General features: G+C 36.2%; 1 protein-coding gene across 2 annotated transcripts in view; it reads left to right on the forward strand.

Moving 5' to 3' along the window:
- The window catches only part of LOC129725377 (nose resistant to fluoxetine protein 6-like), a 55,397-nt gene extending 37,431 nt beyond the window's left edge, over positions 1–17,966 (forward strand). Inside the window, exons 8-10 of one of the 2 annotated variants that reach the window (XM_055681146.1) lie at positions 1,006–1,180; positions 16,792–16,934; positions 17,040–17,966. In XM_055681146.1, the coding sequence (XP_055537121.1) occupies positions 1,006–1,180; positions 16,792–16,934; positions 17,040–17,264 (543 nt within the window). In that variant the 3' untranslated portion in view covers positions 17,265–17,966. Of the gene's footprint in view, positions 1–296; positions 1,181–16,791; positions 16,935–17,039 lie in introns of those variants that run through there. The other variant, XM_055681147.1, reaches the window with a different exon arrangement.

Raw genomic sequence — 17,966 nt, forward strand, 5'->3', positions numbered from 1 at the left:
TGGAGTAATACTAATAATTATAAATTTTTTACTCATATTTTCAATTTTTTTATGTTTTTTATGTTTTTTTTTTTTTTCGAGGAACAAAATTACTAACGATTCTATACATCAAACCAACCGCCCAAAAAAATTCTTTGCAAAATTTGAGCTGTTAATATTTCTATTACTCCATGATATAACAACCATCAAATTTTAGCTCACCTTTTGCAGATTTTGCAGAACATGATTTTTTTTAAATAAATTTAAAAAAAAATTTTAATTCTATTTTTATATCTTTTCTTTGAATTTTTTTACAGTGTATACTTTTTTCGGAAGTAAAAAAACTGCTATTTTCAACTCTGCTGGAGACGTCATATCGATCAAACAAACCGTCCTGGCTCTAAAATTATTTTTGTTCATTAATACCATTTTTACACAAGTTTACTTTTTTTTTTAAATTAGTCGCGTTAACATCGATGTCTTATGTGGCTTGAAATTGCTTTACTGATCCTGCATATATTCCCTTTGTAGTGTCGAGGCATTTGGGTTTTGAAGTAAAATAACAAGCAGTTGTACACGTGGCGGTTTTACCCCATGTATAGTGGGCGACGTTACCCCCAGTGGAACATTTTCATATTCAATCGAAAAAGTAGTCAAAATTACAAGATCACTCACGGCCTTCGACATTTCCGAAAGAAGACAGATTCCGGCAAGCGGTTAAACGTATATTCACGAATAAAACAATAAATTTTTAGACAGAAAAACCTTATGTCCCGTTGCCGCAAAACAATAGCGCATTGACTGGTTGCCAGCTTAAAGGTTGTTTTTGATTATTTCTGTGACTGTTCGCGCACTATCAAAAAAGAAAGGGGTGCAAAATGTTATGTAAATATACTGTAATAGACATGTTAAAGAAATTTTTCAATTATTATATAACTTGGTAGTAAAACTACAGGGGGCGGTTTTACCCCGCTGGGCGGTCTTACCCTGTTTACCGCTATTTATTTTTCTGTTTTACGTTCGCAGAAACAATACCGCAAATACTGGGTCCTGGCCTGCGTCGCGATGATATGCAGCATGCACTGTACCATCAAGCGGGACTTCCCGTTTCCGCTGGCTTCCACCGTGATGGTGGTCGTACGCATACTGGTGGCTTTGTCCAGCTGCTGGATCATAGTGGCACAAGCGACTGGTTATTCTAGTGAGTATTCTGATTGTATTATATTTTTGTGCTTTTGTAAATATCTTAGTTCAAAGATTTTTTTAACTTTCCTGTAGAATTGTTTTGGTTATGAGCCTCAAATAAAATAAATAATAACAATTTTTTCCTAAATTCGCCAAGATGCGAATTGTAACCACGTTTGCGAATCAACATCCATATGCTTGAAACAATTTTGCGCTTTTCTCTGATTTCTACTACCTAGTATTACAATGGTAGTTTTAATTATGTCATAAAAGTCTTGTGCACTTTAGTTATATAACTACATGGGGGATATTACGTCTCAAACCCTCTTCTAAGAGCAGTGGTGGGCACCATTCCGCTAATTCGCTACTTCGCTAATTAGCGACGCTAAAATTCAGTTATCGATTAAGCGATTTCGCTTATTTTTGAGCTGGTTAGCGAAACTGTTAGCGTCGCTAAAATTTTGGCCTTCGAAACGCTAATCGCTAATTCGCTCAATTTTGTAGAGAAGCGATAATAGAAATATTTAGAAAAACTGTGAACATACTTTACTGCGAAAGTTACTTTTGTCAGTTTTTATACCCTAGAATGGAGTTCCAGTTATCGTACAAGCCACAGGAGCATTTTGAAGAACAAGCACAAGGTCTAGATTGAATTTTCGCCACACCAAGAACTTTGGTAAATTGCAATGCGCTTGAAATTATGACAACTTTGGTTCTACTTTTTCGATTCAGATAAGAATTGAATTTTTATAAAAACTTTTTTTAATAGTAACTATTTTCAATGCAAGCTAAATAACTTTTGTTATTCTTGTTTATACAAAATCAAATAAGAATACCGTTCCGTAAACCTCTTACTGTAAATAGCTTTAAAAAGTAATTGTTTTCGTTTGTTTAACCAAAACAGATCAAAGTGGTCCAAATCTTACAAAACACGAACAATAAATATAGCGATATGACTATTTACATATTAAAAAGTTAGCGATTAGCGATTAGTGAAAGTTCCGCTAATGTGGGTTTAGCGTTTAGCGATTATCGAGCTAAATTTTCCGGTTAGCTAGTCTAAGAGCTATTGACATTTAAAATCAGCGTAATATTTTGAGCGAAGACTAATCCTAACTAATAAGCTCGCTCAATTTCACTTCGCGGCCATTTAGCATGATTCAGAATGGTTTGAGAAGCAATGGCAACTCCAAATATATTTAAGACGTTTCAGTCCATCCAGTATACCGTAATCTTTATTTTTGGCAACATCACGAACGGATATCCTATTTTGGTTCCCAGAAGCGTTCTTGAGGTTGGTTTCCAATATCGGTTTTATCGGTATCCGCTTCGCGGCTTCTGATGAAAGGAGTCCTCCTCCCGCATTTTTGTTTTCTTGTCTACCTACATTCTGCTCTTTGGTCGAATAATAGCTTCGGAACAGAGCAACATTTTTGCACAAGGTCACGAGAACCTTCTTCTTTTTCAAGTACGTGGGACTTTTTATTTGTTCATAGTCGCCTCAGTACTTCAATGTGAACAACTGGATACGATAAACACAATAATTTGTTTTAGAGACGGTTCTCACTCTACGATTTGAAGGCAGCAGTGAGCGATTTTGCAATAATTAAGATCTGAAGTTACGAGAAATCTAGAATTGATTAAATGCCTCGAATCATCCCAAATTTTTCTCATTATCGATGTAAGATTTTCGAGTATTGCATACAAATGAATCTCAATTGGAGCTTTAAATGCTTGAGGAATACTGTTTCGGAACAACCATAAGTCCAGTCAGACCTGATATATATTTTTTCACTGATCACGTTCAGTTTTATTATATATTGTCATTATTAAAGAAAATGAAGATGTAGGGGAAAGTAGGTAAAGACGGATACCTTGAGGTTTAATTTAAAACTCGAGTATTGCTTTTTAGATTGTAATTGTTATACAAATTCAAAATTGAGCTAATTTTTTATCATAATTGTCTTTGGTACTGGTGAACTTTTTTCATGGTTTATGTGTTTTACATGTTCAAGAAAAAATGACTTCGAATTGTTTTTTTACATGGTTGGGAAAAATGAACATTACGATGCACACTCACAGAAAAGTTGTAGTGCGTCACGTATTCTTGTGTTTTATGTGTTACGTGATGATCTTACATTACTCTACATTGCTAGAGTTCATCTATACATCACGTGAACAGTTTGAGAGGGTGAGTTAGGATGTAGGCAAATATTCACGGTCTATATGTCTTGTTTTCACTGCTAAGTGATATTACTGCTAATTACTCTTGCGGGTGTACTTTGTAAACATCTGTAGTGCATAGCTGATATAACATGTGATTTTTTTTTGGAAAGCCGTTTGCCCATATTTCCATTCCTTAGTGTGTCCGTCTTGCCCGACCTGACAGCTAAATTTTCTAACGGTCGTAGCTTTCTGTCGGAACATTGAAAATCCGCTGGATTTCCTCTAGAAAATCAATGAAAGACTTATTCAATCCTTTACTATCGGAAACAAAAGAAAACATAAATATTTCATGGGTTTTTCGCTGTTCTCCGTAGACGAAATAACGCGTTCACGACTTTTATTTTTTTTTTGTTTTTTTTTACAAATGTGACAAATTGCTCGCTGTAAACCAACAATGGATTTCAAGAGAATTGACAAACTACAAATTTAGTTTGTGTTATATTGAAAGTGTTCATCTTACCGGCAGTGTCCATCTTTACCCACTTTTACCTAGTACACGCAAAAGTTTGATGGTGCGAAACCAGTGCAAAATGTGCAATTGTTGATGTAGTTTGGAACCAGTACAATGATTGCGTGTTGGGCATAACGCAAATAATGCTCTAGCATTGCTTCAACGTATTTGGCAGCTCCAAACTACTACACTTAATAGGTTTCCACTGGTGTTAGTATCATCATGATGATTTGTACTGGTATTGATATTTTTTTTCCAGAAGGTTGCTCTCGTTGAAACAGTGCAACCAGCAATCAATACTTTTTATAATTTGGGTACTGACTAGATTGACAAAAATATTAACTGATTGAACAATATCGCACGCTTAGCCTTGGGGCTAATAGCGGTCTCGATCAACTAGATTAGTTGAGAGAACTCGTTATCGATATTGTTTTCGGGACATTTTGTATGTGTAGGATAAGTACAACGATACACCGTGCCCCAGTGCTGAGTCGAGAAAATTTCCAGCTCGAAAAGATCCTCGACTCGATCGGGAATCGAACCCGATATCACAACCGTGTGGGAGAGCTAGCCGACCGACATCGCTAACCACAGAGCCACGGGTACCACCAATATCTTTATATTAACTGATTGGTTCACCTTAATGAATCCGGTCATTTGAAAACATCATTGAAACATTAACAATTAAAAAGACATTGCGTTTGTTCAGACATTTTGCATATAAATATGACCCTGGTTTTGTTCATATGCATATGATTCAACATTCCTGGCACCAGCGTCACTAAGTTGTGGGGGAAAACATGAATCGCTGAAGTTGTTTTGGCTGCAGAGTATGATTAGGGATATGAACCGGCGTACAAAAATGAAGCAGGTTTTTTCGAGCGCCCTAAAATAATGGCGCCCCAAAACGTTACGATTTCCGTGTATATGATATATTCTTTTTTTTTCCTCTATATGATATATATTCTGATTTCAATCTTTGGCAATGCATTCGCAGTACAACTGTTGCGTTATGCATTTCACACATTTATTGTGCGATTTTAGAGCAATATTTGTGCGAATCGGGAGGACACATTAATTGTACACGACTTGAACTTTTGCGTGTACGTATTGCATAGGAATACTGCGAAGTGGATATGATGATAATCAGAATTCACTCGAAGCAAGTGTTGCTTTGAATGAAAATAATTATGATTAGGTTTACAATAATAGTAACAATCATAACAATAACAGAAAGAACCACCGTTGTGAATTTTCTTTCCGAATGATATGCAAGCTCAAGAAATAACGCACATGAAGTCTCTCGACATACAAAAACAAAAAGCATATTGAATTGATTAAGGGGTTATATACCGTTATATTTTTCAAAACAAAAACGAAAAAAATTGTTCTATCTAACCCTTTTGTTGTCGAAACACTGTACTGCCAGCGTTTCAGTCGAGGTTAGCGCGAAACACGTCAACTGCTTCCAGAACTATCTAGAATAAAAATATAAACGATAAGGGCTTCTAGGTCTTGAAACCTCTAAAAAGAGAAAATGCGGTTTGTATCATGATTTTTCTTTAGTTATAGTTTTGCTTGAAAACCCCAACCTTTGAAGCCAAATCGATCTAACGGCTTATAAGTTACAAATTTTTCAAGACTTAAAATTTCGAACAATGTCAATTTTTGGGATACCATATTTCAGAAAGGAGCTGAGCAAAAAAATATGTTTAAAATTTTACGAGAAGAACAACTATAGCGGTTTTGAGCATAATAGGAGCGAAAACCTTTAATGATAAGACTTTTTCGTATACTGCCGTTCCAATCATAGTAGTCCCATGCTCTACACAACTATGCATGGAACGGCAGTGTACCTTACCTCATTAGTCAGCTCCAGGTCGAAGTGTCCGAAGAAGTCGTTTCCATTCAATTCGGTCCATGGCTGCAGCTCGCCAGTCATGTCGTCTGCGAAGGCTTCGCTCTTCCACTTGATCGAGCCACGTTGCTCGCTGCGCGCCTCGTCGCATCGTTCCAGTCGGTTCGTTTTCGAGAACCATTTTCACCGGGCTGTCTTCCGACATTCTTACGTCATGCCCAACCTATCGTAGTGTCTCGATTTTCGCCGTTTGAAAGATGAGTGGTTCTCCCAGCAGGTGATGCAACTCGTGGTTCATCCGCCTCCGCCATGATCCATTTTTCATCTGCACTCCACCACAGATGGTACGCAGTACCTTCCGTTCGAAAACCCCGAGCGCGCGTTGGTCTGCCACGAGCATAATCCAAGTTTCGTGGCCGCAGAGGACTACCGGTCCCCGGCGAACTTTCATTTTAATTGAATACGACCAAACTCAAAAGACAAATCGTTTAAAATGATTTCAGCCGCTTTCCAGACCCCTCCTCCTGTTCAAGAGTGTAGAGGAATGTCAAACCATCATAAAAACATTTCTTACCCCCAAAAGCTAGAACATGTCAAATTTGATTAGATTTGCTTGATTACTTTCCGAGTTATGCAGAAATTCGTGTTTGATTTGTATAAAAGCCCTCTCTCCCTGAAGAGGCAGGGGTGTCGAGCCACCAGACTTGTCTTTTCTCTTCGGAGAAACATTACCGTGTAGGAGATTATCTTTCACTGCGCAAATAACTACTCTCACACTGGTGAGCAAAGCGACGCACTTGCTTTAAGAAAGCAGCGAATCGTTTGTATAGAGGAGCTCGCAAAAAAGCATCGTGGTGGAATCTGAAATATATCTCCAGAGATATAATGAACTGATGTGATCTTTCTCACACGAAAGGACAATACGCTCAATAACTACACCTCAGAGCTCACTACAGTGCTTTTACTGTGTGTCTCTTAAGTAAATATCAAATTATGGAAAACATAGGTAGGGAAGGGTATTGCGTTGTTTGCTTTGCAGTTTGCTGAAACTGAACACCCCGGCGTACTTCTTTGTATTCTCTATAGAGTGATTCACTACTCTTATTTCTATTGTGGTGTAAGCAGCAAGTGCGTTAGTTGTTTCGCGGTAACAGAGACACATCACAAAACAGAAAGAAAAGTGGACGGGAGGCCTAGCGTAGTTGGTAACGACTCCGTCGACCACGCTGGTGGCCGCCGCCGGCATAGGTGTCGATGGTTGTGAGGTGGCGTGATCCACCCACAACCACCCCAACTGGTCTAGATTTAATCCTAGCCGACACCGGGAGGGTCCTGGGTGGAGTCGCCTCCCCGGGCGTTGGTGACTGGCACAACAACAGTGGCGGAACTAAACCGATGGAAAATAAGCGAGAAAAATGTAGTGGCATAATTGCTACACGCAGCTCTTATGCTGGACAAAAAGTAAACGGTGAATATGTACTCTGCTCTTCTCACACATTGATGAGAATACCAAGCATGCGAGCCACCATCAATATTTTCTGCTCTTAAAAACCACCATCCCATTCACTTGATTATTTCTTGAGATGTACAGAAATTTGTGTTTCATTTGTATAAGACCTTACGAAGTCGGTAGTCCTCCCTTCAAGAAAAGGGAGGGGTGTCAAATCACCATGGAAATATTGTTTGCCTTCAAAACCATCACCTGCCAAAACTTGCTCCATTTACTTGATTTGTTTTCAAGAAATTTCCAGAATAAGGGGGGGGGGGGGTCTCGGACTATCTTAATCGCCTTTCCAGGCCCCAAAAATCTCAAAATTTCCCGCCGATCGCCTCAGTAGTTTCCAAGTTTATATGGATTAGACAGATAGACAGAGCTGCATAAGGATAATTTATATTTTAATTGTTACTGTCAGCTTTGGCTAGTACCTCCCATATAAAGCGTGGTACGCAGTTGAGAAGAAAAGAGGTTCACGAAATTTTGCCCTTTTTACCAAACGGAATTTTGACAGCTGAGAATGCTTCACAGTAACGATATCTGACGTCAGTGAGCGCATGATTTTTGCTTCTTTTCTAGAACACGCACACACTTGTTTACCGCGATCTGGTGTGAGAGCAGGGATGCCAGGTATTTTTTCAAAAGTCTTCATGGTCCGCGAAAAAATGTCTTTCTACCCGAAGCCCGAAGGCTGATGAAACTTTCCGGCAAATCTAAAACTGTCGAGCAAAAAAAAGGTCACCTCTAATGCACTAATGCAAAATTCGGGTCGTTCACATATTTTTCAAAGTCTTCACATGTTTTCTCCAATGTCTTCACGCTGTCGTCACAAAAATAGATGTCTTCATCATACATTCAAAATATTTTTCACGTTATTGTTACGTGAAAGTTCCTATACTTGTTTATTTTCTGTCATTTTGCATGATTTATGTGACAAACATAACATCTACGTGAAAATCCCATGCATACTATGGTTAATCACGTACCATCTACGTGAACTTGACAACGTCAAACAGGATGCATAGCGTGAATTCTCTGTGCGAAAATAACCAGAAATCAAAATGGCGAAGCTGTTATCTGATTCTGAACATAAAACAGAATTTCTGGATGGCTTGCAAATAAGTGAATTTTCGAAAAATCCTAATAAACTCGAGACTTGAGCTTACAGGTTTCACACAGCTTCTGTTCAAAGGTGGAAGAGTTACCTGAACGAAAACAGCTGCAGCGGACAATAACAATACCCGAGAATGTCGTAATATTTATCAGTTTTTATGTTGTTTCATTCATTTGCGAATTGACGAATTTGCATACCTGAGTGATATCTGAGAGCAATCACGTTTTACGAAATGTACAATTTTCATTTATTTCTTCAAATTTTCATGAGCTAGGAAACGGGTTTTAGAAACTATCAAAATATGTTGCGTAATAAATCACTCAGGTATGCAAATTCGTCGTTTACCAGTAGATGAATTTTACGTGAAACTCACATGAATTGTATGTATCTACTGAATAAGTTTCAATTGATAATTCATCTCACCAGGTCATGATGAACTCAAATAGCAATCACGTAGAATCTACTAGAAAACGATAGTGGAGAATACTCACGTAACTTTTCCGGTAACTATTACGTGCAAAATATTTTGAGTGTAGGCTAATGTCTTCCAATCTGGCATCGCTGGGTGTGAGACGACCAACCAACTGCCTGGCACTTTCAGTACCTGAATAATGTCAGTGGTCATTATTCCGTGTAAGAACCAGTGCTGAGAAAAATCACCGCCTAGAAACTCAAACAGACTAGCTAGACAACGGTCGCTAGACAGATCGAAATGTTGATTTTCGATGAACACATTTGTTGGTATTCATTCCTCAGTCAAAGTTCACATTGTTTATATGTTGTCAAAGTTGAAATTCATTATCATCACCACGGAAATGAGAACGAATATCAGTGTCAGTAACTTGTACTGAATATTTGTATTACGTTGAGCTCAGATGCAATATTCAATATTAAATTTCTGGGATTCGACAAGCAACCGACTGACCTAGACCAGTTCATACGTAATTACAGCAGCCATCATAGCATATAATTCATTAAATTTATTTAAGTTATAACGTTTAATACGTTTATTCTAATAAATGATATTTCTCATAAATAAGTTCAATCATAATCACAAACTTATTATTTGAATTCATGAACAATTGATCAGCTAAAGCAACCTGTCTATTGGTGATGATTCTTAGTTTCTTCTGTGTAATTTCATCACCTTTGAATAAACCATGCTCATACGCTTCAAAAGAATGACTAGTACGGATATGCCGGATGATATTCCCGACGTCCAAAACGACTTAGGAATGTTTGCATTCGCTCCCAACATCAATTTGACATCGCCCACGTGCAATCAGCGGTAAACCAACTTCCTGTAGCGTACGCTTCCCTAAAAGAAGATTTTTTATGTTGAAGCTCTTTTTAAAACGTTGAAAACATATGGACGCTAACCATACCTGCACAAAGCTTTCTAGTTTTGATAATATAGTTATTACGAGAAGAGCTTCCAGTTGGTATTGCTATCCATTTCAGATTATTTTCGAGATAAAAAAAAGGTAACTGCACTTCAAAAAATATCAGTACCTCAAATCGAAATTGATTTTTTTGCCTTTGAGTTTCATTTTCACGGTTGCTATTTTTGAATTGATAGATGAACCAATCCGAATATCTTCTGTTTCGTTCTTGTTGGATATTATATTCATTTTGAGACGTCAAGTAACGATGAACACTTTTGTTTACATCGCATATCGGATAGTGAAACCGATTGTCATGGTAATATGTATCACCTACACGACGAAAAAGCATAGTTTCAATGTTGTGAAACTCATTTGATAATTTTAACCACTGGTAAGAACAAGTGACATTTTGCTTCACAGCAGTGTTCACAGCAAGTGAACTTTGTTTTCCCTTTCAGTTTTTTTTTTTGTTTAATAGGGGGGGAATGATTGTAATGATTTATTTATGTACTAATATCGATTCAGAATTAGTATTGTGTGCTCTGCCACAAATGGTGACATTTCAACACTATTATATATATATATATATATATATATATATATATATATATATATATATATATATATATATATATATATATATACATATATATATATATATATATATATATATATATATATATATATATATTTGTACGCTTTTTTATATTATTGAATGTTATTAGCTTTCGCAGTTAAGTTAATGTAATTGTAGGAAAATTATTAAACCTACTTGTCAAGGAAAAAAAAGGAATAAAACAAAACTTAAAATAAACTTAAAACTCTCTTACTGACTATAAAGTGAACTTATCGTTGCAATCGAGGATTGCAACGATTTTTGTCGGAATTTGTTGATAATTTGGCTTGACATATTTTCTAATGTTTCTACATTAGTGAGCCTATGCAGCTCGTTCGTGCTAAACCAGGGAGGACGCTTCAAAATCATTTTCAAAAGTTTATTCTGAATCCTTTGAAGTGTCTTCTTCCTGGTTGTACAACAACTTGTCCAGATGGGAACTGCATAGAACATTGCTGGCCTAAAAATTTGTTTGTAAATTAACAGTTTATTCTTGAGACAAAGTCTAGAATTCCTGTTGATAAGAGGATATAAACATTTGATATACTTATTGCACTTTGACTGGATATTTTCAATGTGCTCCTTGAAAGTAAGATTCTTATCATAAATAAGCCCTAAGTATTTAACTTGATCAGACCAATTTAAGACCACACCGTTCATCTTAATAACGTGGTTATGGGTGGGTTTGAGAAATGAAACTCTTGGCTTATGAGGAAAAATAATTAACTGTGTTTTAGAAGCATTAGGGAAAATCTTCCATTTCTGCAAGTATGAAGAAAATATATCTAAACTTTTTTGTAGCCGACTGCATATAAAACGCAGGCTTTTTCCTTTTGCGGAAATGCTTGTATCGTCACAAAACAGAGATTTTTCACAACCTGGTGGTAAATCAGGAAGATCAGAAGTAAAAATGTTATATAAGATTGGGCCCAAGATACTCCCCTGAGGCACAACAGCTCTAACAGGCAATCTATCAGGTTTACCATTTTGATAGTTAACCTGAAGAGTGCGGTCAGTTAAACAACTTTGTATCATTTTTGTAAGGTAAAGCGTAAAACTGAAATTTGACATTTTAGCTATAAAACCTTTATGCCAAACACTGTCGAATGCCTTTTCTATATCTAGTAGAGCTGCTCCAGTCGAATAGCCGTCAGATTTATTAGTTCGAATCATATTTGTTACTCTGAGTAACTGATGAGTAGTGGAATGCCCATGGCGAAAACCAAACTGCTCATTTGCAAAAATTGAGTTCTCATTAATATGTGTTATCATTCTATTGAGAATTATTCTTTCAAAAAGTTTGCTAATAGAGGAAAGTAAACTAATTGGTCGATAACTTGATGCCTCAGCTGGATTCTTCTCGGGTTTTAAAATTGGAGTGACTTTGGCATTTTTCCAATTCGTAGGAAAATGTGCTAGTGCAAAGCATCTGCTAAAAATTTTTATCAAGAAATTTAAAGAGTTTTCGGGAAGTCTTTTAATAAGGATATAGAAAATCCCATCATCTCCTGGTGCTTTCATATTTTTGAATTTTTTGAGAATAGTTCGCACCTCATTCAAGTTTGTTTCCAATACCTCTTCAGAAAGGAATTCTTGGGTGGTTATCTGATCATTCTTTTGGTTTACTTCATTTTCAATAGGACTTACTACGTTCAAATTGGAGTTATGAACGCTCTCGAACTGCTGAGCAAGTTTTTGAGATTTTTGTTCATTCGTTAGAAAAATGCAATCACCATCTTTAAGGACTGGAATAGGCTTCGAGGGTTTCTTAAGAACCTTCGAAAGCTTCCAGAAAGGTTTTGAATAAGGTTTGATTTGTTCAACTTCTCTCATGAATCTCTCATTTCGCAAAAGAGTGAATATATGTTTAATTTCCTTTCTCAATTCTTGAAAAATAATTTTCAAAGCAGGATCACGAGATCTTTGGTATTGATGCTCCGTATGTTCTTCAAACGTATAAGAAGTTGAAGTTCACTGTCAATAATTGGTGCATTAAATTTCACTCGAGCTTTAGGAACTGATAAACTCCGGGCATTGAGAATTAAGCTGCTAAAATTATCTAATGCTCTGTCAATGTCAGCACTATTTTGTAAAATAATATCATCATTCAAATTTTCTTCGATCGTAGAACGATATCTATCCCAATTAGTCTTGTGATAATTTAATTTAATTTAAACAGATCTAGTGGGATTTGAAATAGTTTCATGAGAAATAGAAAATGTTATGGGAAGATGATCAGAATCCAATCACTTTCAGTTTATGATTTCTTTTTAGCTGCGTACTAGCTACCAGAAGAAATTTCATTTCCTGATTCAGTGCCTGAATTTTACATGGAATTCAGATAGGAAAATGAATTTCTCTTTGAATTGCATACTGCGCTTAATGTATGAATATACATTGTTGATATAAACAATATACTTTGTTCAAAGCAGTTGGTTTTTAACAGTCCTTAGATCACGTTCATTTTCATTACTTTTGAAACTCTTATTAAGATATTATTTTGAAATTCATCAATCGAGACAGCCCGTTTGTAGGTTCGTTCAAATCAATCGTAGACTTTTATTACTTTAACAATTTGAACAATAATGGTTAAGGATGGACCCTACTCTGGAAAGCCAAAAATAATAAATTTTTAAAATTTCGGATGTTTACAATATGGTGAAGTGTTCGGGCATTTTGGCTATTTTTTTCTCTGTGTGGACTCATCACTGCGACCAGAAACATTTGATCTATTGTGATATTGCCCGGTTTTTTTTCTGTACTCCGCACTTTATATTATTAGCAGTATCACTATTGAAATGAATGATACGCTTTTTCATTTATTTCCGTGCTTGTGTATGAGAGTTTACTCTTTCGTTTCAAGTTTACTGCTCTACTATATCAAGCCTCTTTCTATCCTACCAATATCGCCAAATTACAATTTCCTGGAGTGAGACTGCAAATATCGTTCCTCTCTGACCAGGGTAATTCTAAGAGGGACTTTTTATGTCAAGAGGAAGAAGTCTTAAAGAAACCTCGATCCCCGTGCCAATATCGCCAGTTACAATTCCCTGGCGAGGATAAATATTCCTGAGATCAGTTTTATTATAAGATTATAAGATAAGATTATTTTATTATCGAAACCTCGTTTCTCCAGTCAAGATCGTGCCATAATCACAATTCCCTGAAGAGAAATATTATACGTTACTAAGACCAGTTATATTATAAGAGGGACTAAAGAACCAAAAACGAAACAAAATCTCTTTATTTTAAGTATCGACATCTAGCGGTGGAGAGGACGCATTTTACACTCAAAATTTTATTACACTTATATTATTCATACCTGATTGTGGTGAAGAACTATTTCGGTTTATCTTGTCCTTATACAAAACCAAAAAGCAAAAAAACTGTGCGACCTAGCGCCATTCATTTTTACGTTCCAAAACAAAATTTCAGCTGAATCGGTTCGGCTGAGAAGAATTTACCACCAGTTAAAAAACATGGTTTCGAGAAAAACGCTGCCAATAGCGTAATAATACTTACTATATTGACACCCACGACACACGAAATACATCTTCAAATATACCTTAGTCAATAGCCAAAACACATGTGTTTATTCCCAGGTTCTCCACTACATACCCTTCCTTCAAGCTGAAATTAAGCTCTTAGCTGGTCTCGAGGTACGATGCTGGCCTAATAAGCCAGTTGTCGTAGGTTCGAGTCTCGGCTCGGAAGAGACTGTTAGTGTCAGTAGGATCGTAGCGCTAGCTCCGCAATTGTTCTGTACACTTAACAGCTGGCTGCGAAATCTGTGTATAATAAACAGAAGGTCGAGTTCCGAATGGAAATGTAGCACCAAGGCTTTGCTTTGCTTTGACAATTTCATAAGATGAACTAACTATCTTTAAACTTCCAATTGAAGGTAAACACTCTAGTATGTAAGAGTATGTTAACAGCCTTTTCGATTATATATATACAGGCATACCTCGATTATACAAACCCTCGATTTTACGTACTTCGATTCTACATACATTTTACCTCGATTTTACGCACACTCTTTTCAAACACATTTTTAGTTCTTATGTTTTTTTTGATAAAACGGTGCATACTGCAGTATTACATATATTTAACGTCACAAATCACTTCATAAATCAGGGGCTGTCCATATAGACCCTGGAGACAGTAACAACAACATCTCTTCTGCGAAACAGCGAACTTTTCAAAGGTTGTGTACGTGTCATACACGTAAAATTTTTGACGTCATATGTACACAACCTTTTTGGAGTAATGTACTAACACTTTTATATAAAAACGTCTCAATATGTATATACTGTTGAAAGAAAAAGGGGCTGTTTTCAATGGAGGCCGGTGTTAGTATGTGGTTAAAAAGAATGTGTAAGCACAAACACACACACACATAAACACACATATACGCACATACATACACACATTCACACAAAAACACTCACATTAGGGTGCGAATGAAAATCGATTTTTCGAATTTCGTTTAGAGGTTGGGCTCAAAAGTCTCGTCTTCTGGCCCCCATGCAAAATTTCAGCTAAATCTGATTTCGGGAACACGTGCCACAAAACGATCAAAGTTTCAACTTTTTGCCCGATGAAAAATAAGCACAGGTCCATAAAATCGTCGATATTGAACATTTTTTGATGGGCCTTTTTCGAAAAAAGGCGCTAAACGATATTTGAAGGTAATTTTTCCCATACATCTCATTGACGCCCTAACGCACATACACACATACATGCATACATACACACGTATACACACATGTACACACACGCCCATTTTTATTGTTTTAAGTGATTCCTTTCAAGTATTCTCCAGATGTTCTAGGTGAGTTCACTGACATACACGGCCCATTAGAGAATGTATAATAATTACATAACGCAAAAAATACCTTCTTCGACCCCACTCTCATGTCATTCTCTCTCTCTTTTGGACCTTCAAAATTGTTTGCATATGTTGTCAAACTTTCCAATATCCCTTTCGAGCGTTACGTAATACTTGAATGTCCCCTTACATATTTTTTGCCAATTTCCTATTACGGAAGGTAATTTTAGGTCATAAAAAATATTTAAAAACTTGATTCGATTTTACGCACAATTCGATTTTACGCACATTTCAAAATCGAGCATGTGCGTAAAATCGAGGTATACCTGTACTAACATTTACATATAAATGAATAAGTGCCAAAGACACGCGAGTGGCATCCATATTTACTTTCAGTCAGACTTAAGATCCAAAAATTTAATTGTGTTGGATGTATTATCGAATGCACCTTCAGTATAAAAAAGCAAAGCATTATCTTTGGTTACTTCAGCTAGTTTTATATAAAAATCTTCATGCCATGAAGAGCGTTGTTTGTATACGTCCTTTTCTTAAGAGGATGATTGGTAAAATAGGCGTCAGCTATCCTATATTGACGATGGGTGCAGCAATGTCCAATTTAACCCTCTAGTGCCCTAGTTAATTTCTAGACGGGCTTCGGTAAAATCACTTTTCAAGTAATTATTGAAGCTTTTTAGAACTTCGACTAAAGCCCGACAAATGGCGGCATTGAGCACTGGAGGGTGAACAGTAAAATTTGGATTTGCATATTCCTTTTATTCATATATTGAACTGTTTAAAAGTAAAATATTTGAAAAGGTACATACCCCTATCAACTGCATGCTATCTATCCTCAACAGTTGTATATGGAATGTTCATGTATTGGATATTTGAAACTGGTCAACATATTAGCAGATCTGAAAATATTGAAACAAAAGTTTTATTCATTTTGATTTTTTTCACGAAAAGAAAAATATCAGTAATAAGAAAAAGTATAATCTGCATTCTGCCAATATGAGATTTTGATGAAGTTTCCAAAGCGAAAACACAAGAATCAGTTAACTGTGGAACAAAAAATTGTGTTGTTGATATAGATGTTTCTGTGGACAAAAGATGCTATTTTGTGCTATTGGTTTTTTTTTAAATCACGTATAATTTCTTTGATTTTCACCAGCACTGTACTTGTTATTATCAATACATTCTTGTTTTGCATACATATTTTAATAGTAACGTTTCGAACAAGAACGATGATTTTTCAGGATATTTTTTTTCGAAAAGGCACGTCTGTTTGTCTGTGCCAGAACGTTTGGTTCGATCGGTATAACGTCTTCAGCCAAGTTGTAGCCAGTCATTTATCCTTCAAAAAACAAAAACGGTATCGGCTCTATTATTTTTGTCAAAAAAGAAACTTTTTTTTTTCAAATTTTCCAAAATTCAAACGTATATTTTTTTGGAAGGATAAAATTATTATCTACAATTTTGCTGAAAACATTACACCATTCAAACCAACCGTTTAGATACAGAAAAAAAAATTTTATCATTAATAGATACATATTGACTTTTTTGGTTAAAAAAAATGTTCTAGTGAAAATGAACATTAACATTTCCAAATTGGCACTCAACGCACCTAACATCACAATTTCTTCCCAACCAACAGATGCAGTCATCCGGCTTCTGTCGTCGAGGTTTTTCATTCACATCAACAAGCTAACGTACGGAATTTACCTTGTCAATCCGCTAATTATCACCGCCGTGTTCGGACTTTCCGATGGAAGCGTCAACGCGGATCCCATTCTGGCGGTAAGTTTCGTTTGACACCGATATGCTAATGAACGTTCTGCATTGTGAAACCCACGAGTTGAATGTAACTTATGTTCTGTTTGATCTTTCTCTTCTTTCTCGCAGATTGTGATGGCCCTCGGTGTCACGCTGCTGTCCTACGTGGTAGCGGTTGCCTTCACCGTGCTGTTCGAGATTCCCTACTGCACAATTGCAAATGAAATTTTGAAACTCAAGAAAAAGTCTGCATCCACAGCGGCAGTGACGACGACGACGCTACAGAAGGAAGAGTCTACCAGTAAGCCTACGGAAAGCCTTTATCAATCAACAGACATGAAGAAAGTGGTTTAATTGAGTACTAATTCTGAGGACGGCCGAAGCTTCCCGCATGATCAATAGGACATTTCCATGAGGAATGCAGTTTTTGATGCAAGGGATTTTTTTTTAGTCTGGACAGCTACAAACAGTAGAGGGAAATTTTAAAATAGCTTAGTATGTTGTGATAACTGATTGCTGGAATGGGTTATGTTCGAAATTGTTAGAATTGTTTTAAAACACTGTAACAAACAGTATATAACTAATTGAAATCACACTTTTAGAGGGAGAGTTTTTAACGGTAACATATGTCAAAGGATTAAATCAAAAACTTCAATCCAAGTATTAATTGAAAATTATAATTAATTATAATTTCGACATATCAAAACAAAGTAAAATATCAACACTATGTTCGATTAGATCAAGGAATATGTGTACTTAGTTCTAAAAACAAAATATTATAACTAATTAAAGAAATTAGAAAAGGATAACAAAGTAAGCAAGCAATTTACATTGTTGTACATAAAAGCTATTCGTTAGGAACTGAGAAGTATTATTTATCGTTTATCAGCCAGACAGGAGCAGACAATATTTAACTATTTTAGCCACCAAGTGTGTAAATGTTCCTAGAGGCTGCCACTTGCAAAAGGTGTCACTGAATAGCACTGCAAATTAAAATTAAGCACTTCTGTTGATCGAAAGTGAGAAATAAATGGTGTCTCTATAGCGGGATAATCA

The sequence above is a fragment of the Wyeomyia smithii genome, chromosome 2 (genome assembly GCF_029784165.1).
Source record: "Wyeomyia smithii strain HCP4-BCI-WySm-NY-G18 chromosome 2, ASM2978416v1, whole genome shotgun sequence".
Lineage (NCBI taxonomy): Eukaryota > Metazoa > Arthropoda > Insecta > Diptera > Culicidae > Wyeomyia > Wyeomyia smithii.